Below are 20,592 nucleotides of genomic sequence, written 5' to 3' on the forward strand. Positions count from 1 at the left end.
CCTTGGGGCTCTGTAAACATCAGACCAGAGCCCCAGCAGGACCCACTGGGCAATGTGGAGAGCACCAGGTGTGGAGGAGGCAGGCTCTCCGGGCTCCAGGGCGGGGCAGGGATAAGTTGGGCCCTCCCTCCCTCCCTTCTTCGTTTGCTGTGATGTGACCCTTCCTGTCTGACAATCACATGCCCTTGGCCTCAGCAACTCCTGAGCGCTGGAAAGTGGGATGGATTATCACATAGAAGTGGCCACAAAAATCACAAAACAGCAAACTGCTGTCATCCCTCAAGTCCCTGAATGACCGTGTCTCACCACGGCCCATCTACTTCCTCCATCCAGGAAGGGGAAAGTGAGAGGCAAATCTTGGCAGGTGGCAATAAAGAGAGCAAGCTCTGGGAGGCACTGGGTACTCACTGGCCCCAGGAGGACCACCTCTGGCCTATGGGACCATGACCCATGTCTATATCATACAGGATTGCCCCCATATAGGCTCCACCAGGCTCCACATCAAAAGCATCCCAACCCCAAGATGCGGGCTATAAAAAGCTCCGAGCCTTGGCCTCATGGTAGGGCCTGATCTTGAACTTGACTTTGAACTTGACTTTGTCCATGTGTGACTTGTCTAGTACCACAGCTTCCTGCAGTCAGAGCCTGGCCATGCTGTATTGGCTGTGGACACATGCATAGTGTCTCTGAGTCCAGCACACGCTCAGTATGATGGTGTTGATGGTTGTAGAGGGAGCTGCCTCACCTCACTTACCACTGGCATGAGAGAGGACAGGCGCCCCACACAGGACCAGATGCTGACCTGCTGGTCAAACACCGGCTGTCCTGTGACAGCCACACAGTGACTCATGAGGATCCTGACCCATCTCAGAGCTGAATCAATGCAATACACTCATGCAAACTTGTGTGTCTCTGTGACTCAGAAATGTTTCCAACTATTACAGTTTGATATGCAGGCTTTAGGCCATGGCTGTCTCCACCCTGCCTTGGTCCTGTGCTGGTTCACTGTGTCACCCTAGGGATCAATTGGGACTTCTGTTCCCCAACTGATGACATGGGGTTTAAAATGATACCTCCTGCCAGGCAGTAGCAGCGCTGCCTTTAATCCTGGCACTTGGGAGGGAGAGGCAGGCAGATTTCTGTATATTTGAAGCCAGCTTAGGTTATAGAGTGAGTTCCAGAACAGCCAAGAATATACAGAAAAACCCTGTCTCAGGAACAAACAAAAAAGCAAGGAGGCAAACAAAAACCTGCTGTAAGGATTAAAGAGTAGACACACGCGCAACACTTTTTGGAGTGTCTAACACATTAAAAGGTCAGAGGTTATCACACATGTCGCTCATCTTTAAGAGTCTAATAAGCTATGACACTTCTCCAAGAACGCACATGGCCCTCCGGCTCCTGACTTCACTCAAAGGAACTCTGGAGTCACCCTGGCCTATGTGACTCAGTCTCACCCCCAGTCCACCCACAGGGAAGCTCTCATCTCTTCTAGTCCCAAGCCTATGCTTAGGCAGTTTCTCCCTTCCTGTCTACCCCCAGCTCTTCCCCCGGCTAATCACAAGCCTGACTGCCTGGCACAGCCCTGTTCCGTGCACGTTCAGAATCATACTCTTCAGTCTGGCTGCCCTTCCCCTTCTTCAGGCCTCCTCTCTATTCATTCAGAGATGGGCTGGAGCCCAGAGATTGACTGTGAAGGGTTGAGGTTATTAAGCGCCCCCCCCCCTTTCGCACTGGAAGAGGCCTCACACATGAGAGGCAAACTCTTTGCTGAGGCTTAATTACGCACAGATGTTGTGATGGGGTGCCAGCATGCAAGAGCAATCTATCTACAGTTTTAAAAGCTGAGCTGGGTTCACAGTACAAAATTTGCTTCCTGCTTATGATGTGCTTAGGCAAAATTAATTACTCAGGAGCCTTCGTTCCTCCATTGTCTTAGGGATGGTATGTGAGTTCTGGCGGCAGCGGGTCAGATCAGTATGTTAATTATTTACCAATTTGGCATCCTTGTTTCAGAAATCTGTGTTATTATTATTATTACATGTCTTGGTCTGGCAGTTGCTAGTTGGCTCCAGCCAGAGGATGATTCTGCTGTTTCCATGGAAACAGCGGAGGAGATTGTTGGACTTGTCTGGCCTCGGCACTGTGGCAACTCAGGGGCACCCCTGCCAGGTAAAAGGTGGCAGAAACTCTGAGGTGAGTAGCATACACAGAGCCAAAGAGCCCGGGCTAGAACTGGAACTCTACCCAAGACACAGCTGTGTACGGGGATGGGCTGGAAGGGGCCACCATCAGGGCATGTGAGCACTGTTGGAGAAACAGTACCTGACACACTAACACGCTCCCTAAACACTGCTGTCTCCTTCGTACAGCCAGCACTCTGTGAAGGCCCTCTGAGCTCTCTGTCCTGGGTAGATTAAGCACTTTCTCAGGGGAAGCCAAGCAAAACAAAGATAAGTGTCCACTGTGTGCACAACACTTTGTAAGACAGGCAACACATACGTCTTCTTCCTCCCATTAAGAGGGAAGTTTCTAGAGTAGGGGCCAAGCTGCAGTGCCTACCGCAGCAAGAGATGAAAAAAAAAACAATAAACCCTGGGTAAGGAATAAGACACGCAAGCAGACATATCGGATGCCCTGAGCCTCATGCTTCTTTTTCTGCATCACTGATGAGGTTTTGGAGCGTTGTGCCCCATGCCTGTTTCTCTCGTGAGTCCTAAGGTTTCAGCCGAACAGGTCTGCGCACCGTAGTGACAGCAAGAGCACTCCTGTACCAGATCTGTGTGCTACATGAGCAAATGAAATGCGTATCCTTGGAGCAGGGTCACAATACACTAGTGGTAGCTATCACGGTCACCGTCACCCACTGTCACGCCGTGTTCTGTGGAGGCAGCGGCCACGGCACACCGTACCCCAGGGGTGCCCGGTGTCGATGCTGTAAAGAACATCTGTTCGTCTGACTGGCAGGTCAGCAACCATACCAGGGTTCACTCTTTTGGTAATTGCCTTCAAGGGCTTTCCTATGGGTCTCCGATTACAAAGCACTCACCTTAAGTAAGGAACTTTGGCGGAGAGATGTCCCAACTCAGGCCCTCTCAGTGGGGACATCGCCCCCCACCCCCACCCCAGCACTCATGCCCTACTGCCCTGCCCTCCTACCTTTAGGAAGTCAAAGTGTTTGAGCATATGGGCCACTTTCTCTGCGTTCTTCCCTTCATTCAGAAAGTCCAACTCGAGAGGCAGGTTCTTCTTGGCCTCGTCCACTAGCCACATGAATTCAAAGTCTGGGAAGAGTTGCTTCACAGCCAGGACAAGCACCTGAAATCCACCAAGCAAACCTGTCAGGCAGCCCATGGCACCCACAAGGAAGGTAACACTTCCTACCCCCTGCCTGGGTCTCCCTTGAAGCACACGCAGGAAGGGGCACTGTTCTCCTGGCCTCTGTCGCCACAACTGTACTAAGCCCAAGAGGATAAGAAGCTAACACAGCCAGAAGTAACCTTGACGACCGTTGGCTAGGTGCTGCCTGGCTGGGTACCCAGCATCCGCTGAGCTCTAATGTCCCTCTGAATCCACACAGTTATGGGAGACATGTGGGAACGTGTCGTGTCACTAATCAGGGCTCAGAGACTTTTTCCAAATCTGCCCAGACAGGAAGGAAGCCTACGGCCGGTTCCATGTTCCCAAGTGAACCAGGTTCCCAAGGCCTTACTCAAGACAGCCTCCATGACCTGTGCTGTGGACACTCCCATAGTGGTTCTCAGTTTGTCATCACTGTTTTGTTGGTGTTGGTTTGGGTGGAGTGCTAGGGACTAAACTAAGGGTCTTACACGTGGTAGGCAGGCAAGCTCTCAACAACTGACTCCAATGCCTAGCGAGGGTTGTTCTTCACCGACTTACAAAGGGAAGAGGAGGCGCTTCCGCTATGGCTATCACCGTCACGCACTTAAGCCACAAGAGTGGGACTAAAGCTGTTGCAATACAGGCTGAGCATGCAGGACTCAAAGTTCTGGCATCAGAAAGGCCCCAAGACCTGAAACTGCCTGAGTGCCCACAGGACATCACAAATGGAAACTTCCACACCTCATGACCTCATGACAGGCTGCACTCAAAAAATACAAGAGCACTACAATTATTATATGAAATTCACCTTCAGGCTACGAGTGTAAAATGTATATGAGACATAAACGAGTTCTGTCTTCAGACAGGGGACCATCCCCAAGATGCCTCATTATACAGGTGCAAAAATTCCAAAACCTGCCCCTCCACTTCATCATCTCATCACTCAAGAATCCACAGTGAGCTCAAGAGTCAAAAGTCTAAGCCTAAAACACTCCTGGTCCCAAGCATTATTTTTAATAAGAGATATACTCACCCTGCCTTATTTTCTATGTTATCTGCATAAAATAAGACCTTTCATGGTTTTTTAAAAATTGAATAAAGAAACATATAGGTTTGGCAAGACAAAGGTTTGTCCACCTAGATTTAAAAAAAAAAACAAAACAAAACTTAGATTTTTGACCCTTGCGTTCACTGTGGATTCCTGAGTGATGAGACGATGGGGGGGGGGGGGGGGTTAGACGTTTTATCTGGCTCTGGATGTGAGTTTGGCGATGTGAGTTAAGTATCAGAGGCAGAGGCCAGGAGGCCAGTAAGAGGAGCCAGGTGTGCTGGGGACTCAGTGTCCCCCTCCCTCCCCACCTTCCCTTTCCAACTCACTGAACCCCACTGACAGGCTGGTTCTGTACCTCCACTCTTGCTGGTTATGCAGACTGTACTAGACACATGTGAGAAAGAGAAAATTCAAAATCTACGGCAAAGCCATCACCCAAAAGGCATAGGCGGCTTTGTTTTGAAACCCTACGTCCTCTGTGATGCACCAGGTGCTATGCTAAGGACCATCACATGGGGTTACCACAGTCAATTTCTAACAAAGCCATTTTTCATTACATTGGGCTGTTGTCTAATTCCTCTTCAGTCTAGGCTAGACCTGTGACCTTACACCAACTGACTTCAATTGTTGTGTTTCTGTTTGTGTCTCATGAAACAAAAAGGGAGCAGTGGCCACAGCGGGCCAGGGTACGTGCATCAGGCCCAGGCATCATGGACTTACGAGGCTGCAGACACCGTCTCTCATCAGGTATCCTCAGATGACCCTTAGCTGCTATTGAAGTGGGGACAGAGCAAGTACATGAAAGTAAAGGTGGCTGTCTGAGGCCTAAGCCCTGCCTGGTGGCATCAGAGCAACAGAAAACAGTCCAAGTTCAGAAAAAGGAAGGAAGGAAGGAAGGAAGGAAGGAAACAGCACTAGGCACTTTGTTCATGTCTGTACTCTGGGCCTCACCTACAGGCTCAGGAAAGCAGCCCAGTGAGCTCCCTGACTTGTGCAATCAGCACTTGAACTCTTGGGTTAAACCTGGACATACATAGGGAGCCTACTGTGTCTACACAGGTCTACACTGGGGGAAGCTGCTGACCAAGCAACCATTACTCATCGCTTTCTGTATGTTCATGCTATTTATGAAATGTTAATTATCCTTAATATCCAAGCATACTGAAACATATCTGAAAGGTTTTTCTATCACTAATCATTCATATAATTAGTCAATCCTACCATTATTGGTCACCATTAGTACTCTATGCCATTTGTCACAAGGGCAGACACTATTAATATTCATTGCTAATAACTAATTTGTGTATCAATTTATAACCCCAAACCTTCATAGCACTCGGAGATCTGGGTCCCTCAGTGGTTCCCTCCTACCAGGGAAGAATTCAGGAATCCTGTGGGCATCTGAAACTGCAGCTGATACAAGACCCTATATTTTAGTGGTCTTTCTTATACATAAAAACTTATAATTCATAAATGAGGTGTGGGACTCTTCTGGATAAGGTTGAAGTCTGACCTCTCCAGATAGCCATTTTGTGCTCGGTATGTGAAGGTGGACTCCCTTTTCTCAATGGGGTTCCCACTCCACCTGCTCTGGTAACCCCAGATTTGGTAGGAAATGTCACATAGTCCTTAAGGAAGATTACAGGCCTGACCCTTTCCTGATAAGGAACTTATTCAGCCAGCAAAGGGAATTCCTCGAAGTACCCCACTCTATGCTGAGGAGATCCTGGCCTCCAGCAAATGACCTCTAATCAGACCTAGAAGTCATTCCCTCAACCACAGGATAATTAAGTATTATGTTTTCTTCTTCTTGTGATGGGACACCCCTGCGCCCCCCTGCCTGCCCCCCACTGTACCACTGTATGTAGATTAAGTATCCTGGCACCCTTAGCCCTAGTGAATCAGACACATTTACCTCCAAAACCGCTCCCCACTGCTCAAGGTTTGTAAACAAAGGCTGGCTGTTGTGCTTGGGGGGTACTCTCTTGCTCACCATTCCTCCACCACGACCGTCTGAGACTCCATTTATTCCAGGGGGTGGGGGTGAGGTAAACAAACCATTGCTGGACTCCAGTGGTCCGGCAGCAACGGTGAAACTGCCTTTGCAGCCGCTGGGGCCTGCTCCATCTCCACCACTGGCTGGGTGCTGACCTCCAGTGAAGCACAACTGGACCTGCGTCTCAGCGGACCTGCCTGCCAGCGGGTTTTGAGCATCCTCCTGTTTCCTCTGCTGTGCTCGGCACAGCAGCTCAAACAAGGAGCTCTAACACTTTGGTCTTGTCCCTGGCTTGCGGGGCTTGAATCTCTCCACCTCTGTCTGAGACCTGCAGTCTCATTCTAAAAGAGCAAAACTGTAACACTCCATGGAAAACTCATTTTCCACCTCCCCCGGAGAGGCTGGTAACCTGGCTTAGCACCCCACCTCAGGCCTCACCCTAAGTGCTCTATGCTGCCCCTGAGCAAGAAATAGGACCTTGGGACCTTTGGTCTCAAGATCTGTCTGTTCTCATCCGGAAGCTAGCAGAGCCTGGACCACCGGCCCACGGGATGAGGAACCCAGACCAGTCCACTGGAGGCTGAACGACAATGAGGCATTGCAAGTAAGAAAAATAAGAAGCAATTAAAATACACTACAGTAAAAGTGATACAGATGCAGTCTCTCAAAATATTGTGCTAAACTGACCCAGCCACAGATACCTGAAAAACTATGAAAAATAAAACTGAATAAAGGGAGCCTCCATCCTTGAAGCCGAGAGACTTGCAGGCCAGTGAGATGGCTCGGTGGGTGAAAGCACTTGCTGCATGTCCTGATGACTTGAGTTCAACCTCCGAAATCCATAGTGGAAAGGGACAGCCTGATCCGAGAGTTGTCTTCTGACCTCCACACAGTGCCATGGCACACAGGCACCCACATTTACACACACCATATACATCCTTTTTTTTTTTTTAAAGAGAGGAGAAGTCAGCAGTAAAACAGTTATAGGAAGTCACCCTGCCCCTACGTGAGGTGGCCCAACCTTAGATTCTGATGTCAGTTATGAAGCCAAGAAGTGCAAGGTTGTGCCCCTAACTCAGGGAGGGGTTCACCAACCTCTGACATTCATTAGGTGAAAAGGAGGAAGGAAAGGTCATGGGGGTGGCAGGGTTTGGCTTCGGCCATGCCTCACACTTCCTGGCTTGCGAGAGTAAAGAAAGCCCTGCTTCACCTTCCGTGTTCTCTGCACACCCAAATCCAAGAGCCTAACCTAAGTAAATTCATTTTGGTTTCTTTTTGACAACAGATGCAACTAACTAAAATGAAGCAGAGGTTACCTTCTGTTCGCCCTTTTAATCTTTTTCCCCCAAATGCACTTTCTTCATAAAATTCTTCCAGCAGCCAGTGTTTTCACCAGCATCCAGCACTTACTCAACACTCGCAAATATTTATTGGACACTCACATGAATGAAGAAGGGAATAAGCAAATGAACGCATGACTATTTCAGAGTATTCAGCTTCTCCTGAGACAACTGCATGCACAGCTGAGTGATGACAATGGCTAAATTTTGTTCTGGAGATTTGGGTAGGGAAAGGTTACCCTCTGAGTTCCTGAGAACCATAGAATATTTGAGAATTTCCTTCCAAATCTGGAGCCTTATCAGTCAGGTACAGTCAGTAACTAATGCTTCCCTCAAAATAAAGTTTAAAAAAAAAAAACCACACAACAAGACACTGGGGCCCAGGCCTGTGATGCCAGCATGAGGGATGCTGAGGCAGAAGGATTGCTGTGAGTTCACAAACAGCCTGGGCTACAAATTGAAAATCTATACCAAAACGAAAAGAAAAATATAGGTAAACTATTGTCCTATATAGTGACTCTGCCTCACAGTAGAGAAAAATCAATTGTGAACATATAAAAATAGAACAGAAAAAAATAGGATCATGCAGAAATTTGAAAACCAGTGGCAGCTATTTTGTTTATTATTTATTGGCTTTTTTTTTTCAAGGCAGGATTTCTCTGTGTAGCCTTGGCTGTCCTGGACTCATTTTGTAGACTAGGCTAGCCTTGAACTCACAGAGACCCACCTTCCTCTGCCTCCCAAGTGCTGGGATTAAAGGCATGCACCACTATGCCTGGCTTGGCTTTTTTTTTTTTTTTTAAGATAGGGTCTCTCTAAGTAGTTGAATTACTAGAGATAGCTATATAGTCCAGGCTGGCCTCAAACTCAGAGATCCTCCTGCCTCTGGCTCCCAAGTGCTGGGATTAAAGTCGTGTGTCACCAGGCCTCACCATGTTGGCAGTTATTTATAATTGCTGAAGGGGATAAAAACGAAAGTACTCATCACTCAGCACCTCCAGTGAGCCAGCTATGTGCTCTGAGGAACTTTGCAGGCACAGCACACTCATTTAACCGTCTTGCCCACTTTACAAAGAAAGGAAGTGCTTCTGGAAGCCCCGAGCACCCCTGAAACAGTTCATAACCACCCAGCCAGAATCTGGACCCAGGTTTTCCTCCGTTCCTTCTAGAGTCCTGCTTCATGCAAGGCAGTGTGAGCTAATATGACAGGAAGCTCAGGTAAGGCACAGAGAGCCGTGCAAAGGGCAAAGCACAGTGGAGGCTACTGTTACCAAATGCTATAAAAGAAGCAATGCTCCGTGGAAATCAGAGTGTGGGGAGAAGATTTTCACTCATCTGAGGTGCTGAAGATGGGTGCTAGTGACGATGGACATCCGCTCAGGGCCTGGAAACAGCCCGCCACTCACTGGGTTTATCTTTTTCTCAAGTAAGTTATTAAAGCGCTCCTGCCTTTTAGAACACACAAGTACAGAGTGAACACAATTTCCCATGAGATGGCTTATATCCTTGCATATTTTTGTATCTGTTTCTTTTAACTAAAATCAGCTGTTGGATTCTGTGCCAATCCACGAAGTACCTAGCCTCCCACTGTTCAATCGGCACATTTAGAAAAGAAACAAGATGACACAGAGTGTAAACGTGCTACCCAAAAAGTTAGGAACAGGACTGTCACCAGTCATTCTTTTTGAAGACCTTGGGAAAGGCCAAGTGACATCAAGCAACAGATCGGACATTGGCACCCAGGCCGGAAAGTTCTGCCTCACTGCATCAGATCACTTGGGAAGACTATGGCACATGCATGGCGTGGCACTGGCCATGGCTTAGATCCTTAGGGAGTGACACAGCAAGAGCTGTTCTTCATCAGCTACAGAAGCTCTACAGACCATGGGGGGAGGGGGCGGAGGAGGGATTGTAGTGACGACACAAAACTGCTGTGGGAAGTAGGGATGAAGGACTCATCCATCACCAGCTTACAGCCCACTACATCCCATGGCAGTGAATGCAGCCTGCTGAATGCTCACCACTTCGGGTAGGAAGTGCAGCACCAGCCAGCTGGTGGAAAGTTGGTGTCCGTCCCCTCAGCCTTTCCTGCTGAATCACTGTTCCAATCTCGGGGCCCAATTAGCCTGGCTCTGAACAGCCACACAAATCAATAAGCGTCACTAGCTGTGCATCTAGAAGTAGAGTTACCCCAACTACTCAAGGGACAGTATCGGGTGACAATGACAAAGCTGAAAAGCATCTCTGGCTGTGCCTCTCACTTCTAGACAATGTCACCAGTGTCGCCGGGATAGTCAGATTCTGTGCTCAGAGTGACTTCCCTTCCTATGGCATCTCTCTACTGTCCCAGGGACAATCCCTGTCCCCAAAGGTGAGGCATGGTTTGCAGAAAACACCAAACCCTAGGGTGGCATGTGTTCCTGGGTACCAGCCTAGGAGTTACCTCGCCCACCTTTCTGGCTAAACTGATATGAGCGTACCCTTCTGCCCATCAGGGAAAACAGACCTTTGGTGAGAAGGCAAAGCCAGACTAGCCTGTGCCATGAAAGGTGATCTGGTCTCTCTTGCCAGGACAAGCATGCCAAAACAGTCATGGTATCAATTCTTCAGGCAACACCAAATGAAGAGACTCCCAGGGAACTCTCTTTTCAGAAAATAGCATAACGGAAAAAAAAACCTTCTTTGGCATCTGCATGTCACGAGAGCTGGGCAGCTGTTTGGGGCCCACAAGGGACACTATGTTAGAAGGGCAAACCAAGAAGCTGAGGAAGCCATCCACCAACTAAAGATGGGAAAAACCTTGGTCTTTATGGGGCCACGGTGAGGTGTCATCGGACCAGTCAACTCTGGGACAGCTGGTACAGGTGCTTCCATGCCTCAGAGAATATGGGCGTTCCATCTGCAGCATTTCCCTATGGCACTGCTAACCACTGCATCCCAGCTGGGACACCCAGGGATCTTCAACTCACCCCTCTCAAAAGTCTCACTCTAAAAAGCCTCCATTTCCCCCACCCTCACATGCGACATATTCAGATTGCTAAGCTCGCCTTCCTAAAAAAGCAGACATCCAGAGGCTAAGCTGATCGGTCCCTCTCTGTTTAGTAGGAATTACTTTAATCAGATTAACCTTCCAGTGGCAAGAGGCAAGCCTGAAGGCACACCCAGTACTCTGTGCAGAAAAGCCAGACACCTACACCTGTCCACAAGCTTCTGGTACCTAACGTGGCCTTCGTGTCCCCTAGAAGTAACTCATTCTCCTCCTGTCATGCAGGCCGGAGCGCCTTCCTAGAGTCGCCATCCCTAAAATACAGATATCATTTAGATCTGGACTTGAAGAGGGAAAAAAAAAAAAGACATTTCGGAGCAGGAGAGGTGGCTCAGAGGTTAAGAGCACTGTCTGCTCTTCCAGAGGTCCTGAGTTCAATTCCCAGCAACCACATGGTGGCTCACAACCACCTATAATGTGATCTGGTGCCCTCTTCTGGCGTGCAGGTGAACATGGAGATAGAGCTTCATATAAATAAATAAATATTTTTTTAAAAAACTCATTTCAAATATCAAACAAGCTTACTAGTTAAGATCTTCCTGATTTTCCAGGAGAAAGGTAGCAATAACAGGACTTTCTTACCAAGGGCCAAGCCTGGCCCTGCCCCTGCTGATGACGGCTGCCTGGGTAGCAGCATCAGACCTTCTTCATCTGCCCTCCTGGATCTCTACCCGTGCTCCCAACTCTACCCCTCCCAGCCACTGCCAAGAGGACACTGTGTGCTCTGCAGAGGGCCTGCCAGGCACACTTCCCAATGAAAGCATCCGATGCTTACCTCAGGAAGGAAGATGCCAAACCTTTATCACTGTTCATATTGCCATTGGCTTTATAGGCACCATTTCTTAAGGAGCCGCTGAGGATCTGAACAGGACAAAGTGACAACGGTGCTAGCCCATAGGGGCTATGGTACATTGTCATGCCAAGGGAGGCTCTTGTCTGGCTCTTCCCTGGATCCTGTTTTCTCCTGGCTAGGACCATGCCTTCAGCTACCAAGAGATGCTCTGAAACCTTAGGTCTGCAGTCTGTGACCAAGGTCACTCAGTAGACCTGGTCCCCTAGCCTAACAGCTACCTCTGAGAGACACGCAGCAGCTATTCCAAACCTTCACCCCCTCGAGCCTCCAATGCTACCTCCTACCCTCTCACTCTTGGCAGATGGTCTGGCCTCCTACAGCAGAGAAAAAATAGAGGCTATCAGTCTGGTACCCACTCTGCTGCCCACCTTCCCTCCCCTCTCCAGGGCCCCACACGCTCATCCATGCTCAGCCTTACTGCCTTCTACTTTCAGGGCAGAGACTCATCAAAGGCCACTGCCTGTTTGTGCTCTTGGTGCCCAATCTCATGAGTCTCCTCCTGGATTGACGTCTCTGTGTGTCTCCCTGCTGAGTCTGCAGCATCCCTTCCCCACCAGCTGAGACCCGCTTGTGTCCCGGCAGCACTGAATGCTATGCTCTCCAATTGCCCGTGGCTGAACACCAGACACCAAGAGTTTACACTGAGCCTCCACTTCCTTGGGTCTCAGCTCTCCTTCACCCCTTTGTAGCTTCTCTTCCTAACAACTCTAAGATCTCCAAACCCAAAATACCCTTTTCATCAGTGCCTTCCTGGTTTGACCTCCCATTTGACAATGCTAGGGAATTCTAAGAAACTCTATTTTCCAAAATGGCTACAACAATACTCCCAAGCCAATAGCTTCTGGAACCTCATATACTCATTGCTTTTCTAACCTAGAGCAATTTCTTGGTTTTTCCCCAACTGGACTCTAGGGAAAGACACCCAGTGATAATCATTTACACCAGAAATCGAAGACACGTTTCTGTCTCCTCCTTGGCCTCTTCCCACAAACAGCTGGTCACGAAGTCTGGATGACTCTCCAACTTGAACCCAGCTCTCTCCTCTACCCCTGTGATACTGCCTTGCTTCTGACTTTATCTCATGCCCACCAGCACAGCAGCCCTCAACTCGTCTCCCGGCTACACAGACTTTGTGCTTTCCCAATGCATTCTCTGGATTGCCAAACACACTTTGATTTCTGGTGCCTATCTGATCATAACAGATTCCTGATTAGAATTCTTTTTTTTTTTTTAATGTTTTTTGTGTTTATTTATTTTTGTGTATACAATGCAGATGTACATGCAGGCCAGAAGAGGGCATCAGCTCACATTATAGATGGTTGTGTGCCACCATGTGGTTGCTGGGAATTGAACTCAGGACCTCTGGAGAAACAGTCAGTGCCCTTAACCCCTGAGCCATTTCTCCAACCCCTGATTAAAATTCTTATACGGGTCCCCACTGACTACTGAGAAAATCAGATGTTGTCAGTCCCACGAGTATGTCATGTTGACTATGGCTACCGTTCCACACCTGAGTCTGGGATAAGGGACCACTCCTATCCTGCCTATCTTCCCAGTCTCACTCCCAATCACTCCCACCATCTGAGCTAGTGCTAATTCTCCAAGCTCCCTCTGCTCCTATAAGCGTCCACATGCTCAGCTGTCATCCTTGGTCACCCTTGCACTGCCCAGCAGTCTCATGACTCCTTCAAGTGTACAAGGGCACTAACCCTCCAGGGAACCCTCCTGGTCAACTCCACGCATCCAGGCTCAGTGCCTTCCTTCGCTGAGAGCTCAAGGTCCTATTCGACACCTGTTACGTCCCTGTGGGAACAGAGCTCACTTACTCAAATGTCCTCAGCAACCACGTCATATACAGTGACAAGAGACCTTGGTGCATGTGGTCGGTTTAAAATGAGTTGAGAGTTGAGTCTAGATTTTAAAAAAAAAAAAAGGAAGAGAGTCCAGGAAGGAGAAGGACATGCAGGAGGAACAGACTGTTGACTTCCATGTGGGAATACTGGCTTTTTCCCAATAGTTTGAGCACAGACTCTCCCTCCCTAGGTCTAGGCACACATATGGAAGACTCCAGAAGCACACAAGGCCCTCTGGGGCTTTCCCTAGGGCCATTTGCAAGCACCTAAATGTGTTAATTCAAAGCAAATGTCAGATAAGCAAACAAGTCATCTGCATAAATATTTCTAGGTGATGTGCGCGCTATTTTTCTATGCTGTGGCTTATCACATGCTCTCTCTCTCTCTCTCTATGCTATAATCTAACGCATTAAGGTGCAATTCTGTCTAGCTGTGAGGAGCTCTTTGGTTCCTCTCATTTCTGCTGCATCACCCTAGAGGTCTCTCTGTGACTCAGGTCCCCATCAGGACCTGAATCAGCTTGGCCCCATCAGCTTGCTCACTGTGTTCTGAGACATATCCCAAAGCATTTCCAGGACAAATCAAGAACTGACCAACCCTGCCAGGGTGTGATTCCAAGTTCTTATGACACAGCCTTGGTCGTGTCTCAGTTCGCCTCTCTCCCACTCTGCTCCTCAGAGGACCACAGTCCACCCACCAGCCTGAGTAAGAATCTGGGAGGCTGTCTGGCTCCTGAGGAAAAACAAGGCTGAGGAACAGGAAAGAGAAAGGTGGGGGGCGGGGGGTGTCACCCACCTCCATCAGAAGAATGTCCTTTGAGCTTTGAGCCTGAACCTTCGGGTGCTGGACCTTCACTGCCACTGTCCGACCATCGCGCAGCACTGCTTTATGGACCTGGGCCAGGGAGGCTGCCCCTAGAGGGGTGTCATCGAAGCTCAGGAACAAGTCGTGGATCTGTCAGGAGTAGACAGAGAACAGAGTAACTGAGAGGAAAGTGGCCTGAGTCGGTGAGAGGGTGAGCCAGAGAGATGAGCCGGAGCTGCTCAGTGTCCCACAGCAGATTTCCTGCCTTATCAGTTAGTTGTATGGACCCTGCTTGGCCCCTTTGCTAAGGTCAGGGTTCACAGCCAACACATGGACAGAACAGGACAGAAGACCATGCAGAAGGCACACTCCCGTGGGAGCACAGAAGCCCTGTAACTCCCATCAAAGGCCAAAGAGACACTGTGTATCATTTGCCCATTTAATGATCCGCTACCGAGTCAGCTGAACCTTCACACACAGATCATAAAAAGTTAAAAGAGTTGGGGCCGGAGCAGCAAGATGGGCCAGATGGAAGATATTCCAATCCTCCCAACCTAGTGAGCTCAGGGACCTGTAAGCTGGAGGCCTCAGATCACAGCCATCAATTGCCTTTGCCTGAGCAGCAACCTTCACATGAGCCACGGCTAGCCTGGCCACACCCCAGCAGGATCCCAGGGCTGCCAGACACCTAAAGTGAGTCTCTGGAAGTGCCCTCGCCTCTTTTGTGCACACCTGTTTCTTTCTGCATGCCACAGGAAGCGCACTTACTCTTGTGTCTTCTGCTATCTTTCTCCTTTCTCTTTCAGAACTGCCATACTGGTTCGTTCTGAGTAGTGGCTCACCACTACAGGGTCCAATACAAATACCCTACTGGATGGAAGGAGACTCTCTACAAACTTCTCCCAAGCTTGGCAAAGGCTGTGGTTCAAAGCCTCTCCATTTCTTTAAGTCCCTGCATAGCCTCAGAGTTGCAGAAAGCCTGGCCATTTTTGCAGACAAACACACACCCATGTTTACAGTAATGAGTCACTGGCCGCTGCTTCCCTGCTCTCCACAGGCTCCTATACAAGGCCAGTTCAGTCTTCTTCCCCACCCCTTTCCCGCTTTGGTCCTCTGCTTCAGACCTCATTGTCCCGCCCCTTTCTCTCCTCAAATCTGAGGCCCCACATCTACCATCCCAATCCTGTTTGCCAGGCTACACCTGTCAACAGCAGGTCACAATGGCTCCCACCTCCTGCCACCATTCCTGTACCTTCTGCTAAGTTTCATTCCATTTTCCAACATTCTGCAGAGGCCAGGACCCAGGCAGGCATCAGAGAAGGGCCTCGTGTGTTGGTCATGAGAGACAGCTCTCCAATGAACCATTTCTCCCCATGGTGGTGTCCAAATCTCCTTGTTCCCCCAACAGCACACTTGGCTTTCCCTCCTCTGTGAGTTCTGGGCTTCCTGAGGACAAGACCGTCTTGTGTTATCTATTCACTCACTCTGGGTCTCTCAGCACAAAAACTTTCATCATACACTTGCACTTGAGATGGGAAAACAACGTCACCACCTTCCTCAAAAGCGCATGTACTGAGTGAGGTAGGGGCGCGGGAGGGGGTGTGCGACTCTGGTCACTGCTGTGCCCCCTGCAATTTGGACAGGGATAGACCAGTCAGAGTCAAACAGGTATCTGTTGAGTGGCCAAGTCCAGCTTTCCCTCCACTGGAGAACAGACTCAACCTAGTCTTTCCCTTGAACCCACTCGGCCTTCCTGTTCCCACACTGCCACTGCCACACACACTCCCACAGATCGCTATCCAGATGGAGCTTTAACTGGGCAGAGCCCACCTGTTATTCCAAGTGAGACTTCAGCCTGACCTATCAGAGCCCTCGGCGGCCCCAGCTACCGTGATTTGCTCAGAAATAGGCATGTGACCCAACTAGTCCAATCAGACTAATTTTTCCGTGTCTGTGTAAACTGTGGGAGAAGATGTACTTTCTATTAGACCTGAGAAGAAAAACCACAACTCCAGGCACACCAAGGTCACAGGATAGAAACAAAGGAGGCGGAGCCAAGAAATGGAAAATAATCCTGGTTACTTGCAGCCCCTTCCCCTAGCCATCCCTGAATAGCTAGCCTATAATTCCTTTTCTGTTTGTTTGCTTGCTTGCATAAGTCAATTTGAGCTAAGTTTTGTGATGGAGAACAACTGGAGGGGCCCTGACCAACACCACGTGTTCTCAGGTACGTATGAGAAGACTGAGGGAGACACAGGCCCAGGGCCCCTAAGAGACTCAGTGACTATGGGTTTCAGCCCCTCTCTGTCCCCTTATCAGGACAAGAAGCCTTAAACAGTGTGAGGCAGAGCTTCTGCTACTGTCCAGTGAGATCCACACACATCCCTGGTGAGACCAGTAGTGCCTGAAGGACCGACCAAGGAGACCATTTCTCAAGGAGGAGCTGTGGGCCTTGCCCAGTCTCCCTACGACTTCCTTCCCCAACCCTAAGCCTTTGTCTGGGAACGTCACCTCCTTATCTGAAAAGGACAACCAGTTTCAAACCTGTGTCATTGCGGGGACACTGCAGAGTCATTGCAACCAAAGAGTGACATGGCATCTCTAGGGCTGTGTGACAAGCCCAGCTGCCAAGAGCACCCCACAGGGAAGTGGAGGAAGGAAAGGGCTGAGGCAAGCAGATCCTAATCTCCAGGAAGAGAAGAAGCCAGGCCTGCTACTCCACACAGGGACAGGAAGGGCGCCCCCCCCAACAAACTCCTGCCCCCATTGGGGGATGGAGGAAGCCCCAAAGATACCACCTACCCCCATCTGCTAACTGAGTACCTGAAGCAGCCCTAGAAGAAAGGGATTAACCAAATTCTCCATTTCACCAGCAGAAGCAATTGCGTCACGGGGAGGGTACAAGGCAAAGCCCTGTCCCACCCCAGGCCCCAGCAATCCCTACAGCCATCTTTCCTTCTCTAACTAGAAGTAACTCCTACAGTCTCCCATGCTCACACAAACACATACACACATACACATACACAATAATTGATCACTAGTGGATGCTCCTAGCTGGCTTATAAAAAAAAAAAGGTAATTAAAGATCGGTGCTGCAGCCTGTAATTAAATATGAATAAAGTATCTCTAAATGGAACCTTAATTCAAAGTGTTCAGTGAAAGTACTTTATGCTGATAGATAGTAAGGAAAAATAGACCCTGTCCCGAAAGCAGAATTATACGCCCCGCGCAGCTGAAACAAATGCCGCCCCTCCCTTCCAATCGCCAAGGACCTGCCTCGTTCCCAGGCCCTCTCGGAGGAAAAGCATTAGCAGAAGAAACAAACTGCAGCATTTTAAGCAATTAGATTCAAGCAGGGCCCTCGGCTGCCTCTAGTCCCTCTTGGAAATTGGGCTCTTCCTCTGTGGCTTGCTTTCCTGCTCTCTCTCTCTCCTCTCTCCCTCTCCATCCCCCTCTCCCTCCCCACCCACCCCCTCCCCCCCCCCACCCACCCCTCTCTTTCCTCTTGGGTCTGGCAGCAAAATCAATTAAGTAAAACAGCTGGATGACTAGCTGGATGCTTTTTAATTACCATCAGTCTGAGATTCAAATGTATTGGGATGGTCATCTAGGAAAAAAAATGATCAGGGAAAAAGTTGTTCCGGCTCTGTGCAGAAAGAGGCAGACTGTGCGTGAGTGTGAAGGGGATGGTCTTTATGAGGAAAGACATCGCCGGGCAGGAATAGCATCCTCCCTGGGGCCCTCGCCACTTAGGCCTCGGTTGTCGTACTTGGGGAGAAGGCGTCCCAGGACCTGAAGACAAAGGAAGGTACACTGTTGCCTATACAGGCATACAGACAGATTTCCAGTAAGTCAGGCCTGTGGGTCCCCAGAAAGCAAGGCCACTGGGCATCTTTTCCAAAATACCACATGGACTGGCTAAGCACTGGCCAAAAGCCTCATTTGGCCCAAATTAAGATGGCAAGAGTCAGGGTGCCTTGAAGCTAGGAAGTTCTGTTGGGGGGCGGGGGGGTCTGGTGTATTTTGACGCTAACTACTGCTTGCTGTCTCTGACCAACCTTTTGCTTAATAAAAAGCCATCCCACCTAGACAGGGCAGGAGACAGGTGGGGCTTAGAGAGAGAGGAATTCTGGGGAAGAAGAAAGGACAGCCAGGATGAGAAAAAAAAAAAAAAAAGAGACCTGAAGTGAAGAGAGGAAGGCCGCCATGGGTTAGCTGGAGGAGAAGCACATGGCTGGCATGGATGGAGAATCTGGCCCTGATGAAGAACATGAGCAAGTATTTGGGATTATGGACGGGAGGTAGCTTGATAGAAGTTATTAGAAGCAGATGGCATGGGATTGAGACAGGGATCCCATGCCTGCCACACTATGGGAGGCAATTTAGAGGATTGATAATCTGCCCTGCCCCACGTTAACTAAGGCTATTGTAAAATGTAACAAGTGTCTGTCTTAATTGATCACTAGCTGGGCCTGTTGGTAATACAGATAATTGTAAAAACAATACAGTTCTGCCTTGATTCAGTATCTTAGCCAGCCACACCAATGTCTGAAGGCCTGCCAGCCCAAGGCTCCAAGTGGCCACTGGCTCAAGGTCACACAGATTAAGGCAGGGTGAGGATGGACTTTCTAAAAAGGCCCAACATCAAATATCCCACCCCATGGACCTCATACTTTCACATCAGATCAGTTTTAGCTTCGGCATAACGCATCTCCCAGGCCCTGGATACCCTGTCTCAAGCAGACCTAAATACCAAGGCCAAGTATGAGCACCTAACGCAGACCAATGCATTCCGCAGGGTTGTTGGTGAGAGGAGGAATGCAGGTTACCATGGCATCAGCAACCAAGAACATCTGGCTCTCTCTGGTGGAGCTGGCCCGCCTCATGCCTGGCTGGGCTCCAGCTGCCACCCATTCAAGCCTGATGGGCAAAGTCTCAGCCTATGCTAATGGAGCAGCTAGAATGAACTTCAGGCACCAAGACAGCTCCAGCTAGGCAGGGCGGCTCCAGCTAGGCAGGACCCTGCAAAACGCCTTGAACAAAACAATACCAACCAATGCACTCCTGGCATCTTTCATCACCTCCACCTTGAACCCATCCCCCACCTGTGCTCCAGGTAAGTCATTCCACTGCACACACACACACACCCCAGCAGATTGTGTGCAGTCCCTGCGCCCCCCCTAGAACACATCCTTGTTTGTAGCTCCCCCACCCCCACCTTCAAGGCCATGCCTTTGTCTTCTAAGGTCACATTTGACAGTGGCTGCAAGAGGCACTCTCACTTGCCCCCTCCCAAACACACACACACACACCCCAGGGAGGTTTTAAAATATGTTCCAAGTTTTTAAATGTTGCTCCCCTTGAGGAGCCTGTTCCCTTTCCCTTCCGTGTGAGCTGGAATTCATGACCCACTCCTAAGTTACAGAAGCTCTGCAATCAATCTCCTTCCCTCCTTCCCTCTGTCCCCTTCCCCCTCTGGGCGTTTTCCAGGTGGGAACAGCTGTCCTCCCCACAGGGCATTCCTAGGGTAAGGAATAGGCTTTCTGTACACAGGCGTCCCCTAGATACAGAGGTCCAACCCCAGACAGATCCTCAGGTGACCGCAGCCTGATTATTAGTGTTAAAGGCCAGTTTGAGTGGATGAGGGACCTGGCAAAGTGTTTCTCTGACTGTGCCTGCGAGGGCATTTCCAGAGGAGATGACACCTGACCTGGAGGTCTGGAAAATGAGAAGCTCGGCCCTCCACCTAGGTGCCATCCATTTGGCTGAGGGTTCAGACAGAAAAGAATTTTCCTTCTCCATTCTGGAGTTGGGACCATGTCCTCCTCAGGCCCTGTACTCTAGAATCATGGGGCCCACAGGACTTCCTCCAGAAGCCTCCCACAGGTCCCACCCCTGGGTTACTGGGCCTTTGGCCACAGATGGAAAACAGCCCAATGGCTGTCCAGCTCTGAGGCTTTCTGACTACAGAATCCTGGCCTGGTCTCCATCTTACAGGCAGCCTGTCTCTGAGTTCTTATCCTCCATGATCATGTGAGCAGTTCCCCTAATGAATCTTCCCCAAGCATGTTTACTTCTATTGGAATCTACCCAATTGTTGTGTCTCTGTGGAGAGCCCTAATAACTTTGATCCAGAACCATCGAGTAAGCCATACTTGAACTCCTGACCCACAGAAACTTTAAGAAAAGTGCTTATTGTTTTAAGCTACTGGGTTTGGGGGTAACTTTTTATGCAGCGACAGCCAAGTGACACATCGAGCCATAGCTATGCCAGACATCACTAATCCATCCAGCATTTGTAGCCACT

The 20,592-nt window shown here is 49.5% G+C and overlaps 1 protein-coding gene and 1 long non-coding RNA gene across 4 annotated transcripts in view; one reads left to right on the top strand and one right to left on the bottom strand.

The window, feature by feature from the left end:
- Nucleotides 1-20,592, bottom strand: part of ADCK1 (aarF domain containing kinase 1) — a 98,148-nt gene that overhangs the window by 18,540 nt on the left and 59,016 nt on the right. For all 3 annotated transcript variants that reach the window (XM_084793200.1, XM_084793202.1, XM_084793201.1), the window contains exons 5-6: nucleotides 14,277-14,435; nucleotides 3,160-3,318 (exon numbers count right to left, since the gene is read on the bottom strand). In XM_084793200.1, the coding sequence (XP_084649326.1) occupies nucleotides 3,160-3,318; nucleotides 14,277-14,435 (318 nt within the window). The remainder of the gene's footprint in view (nucleotides 1-3,159; nucleotides 3,319-14,276; nucleotides 14,436-20,592) is intronic.
- LOC311603921 lies at nucleotides 1,915-6,150 on the top strand. Its single transcript, XR_014781327.1, has 3 exons — nucleotides 1,915-2,196; nucleotides 3,223-3,370; nucleotides 5,055-6,150. It is a non-coding gene; the product is annotated as an uncharacterized lncRNA (long non-coding RNA).

This window comes from Acomys minous (assembly GCF_964271855.1).
Source record: "Acomys minous genome assembly, chromosome: 8".
Lineage (NCBI taxonomy): Eukaryota > Metazoa > Chordata > Mammalia > Rodentia > Muridae > Acomys > Acomys minous.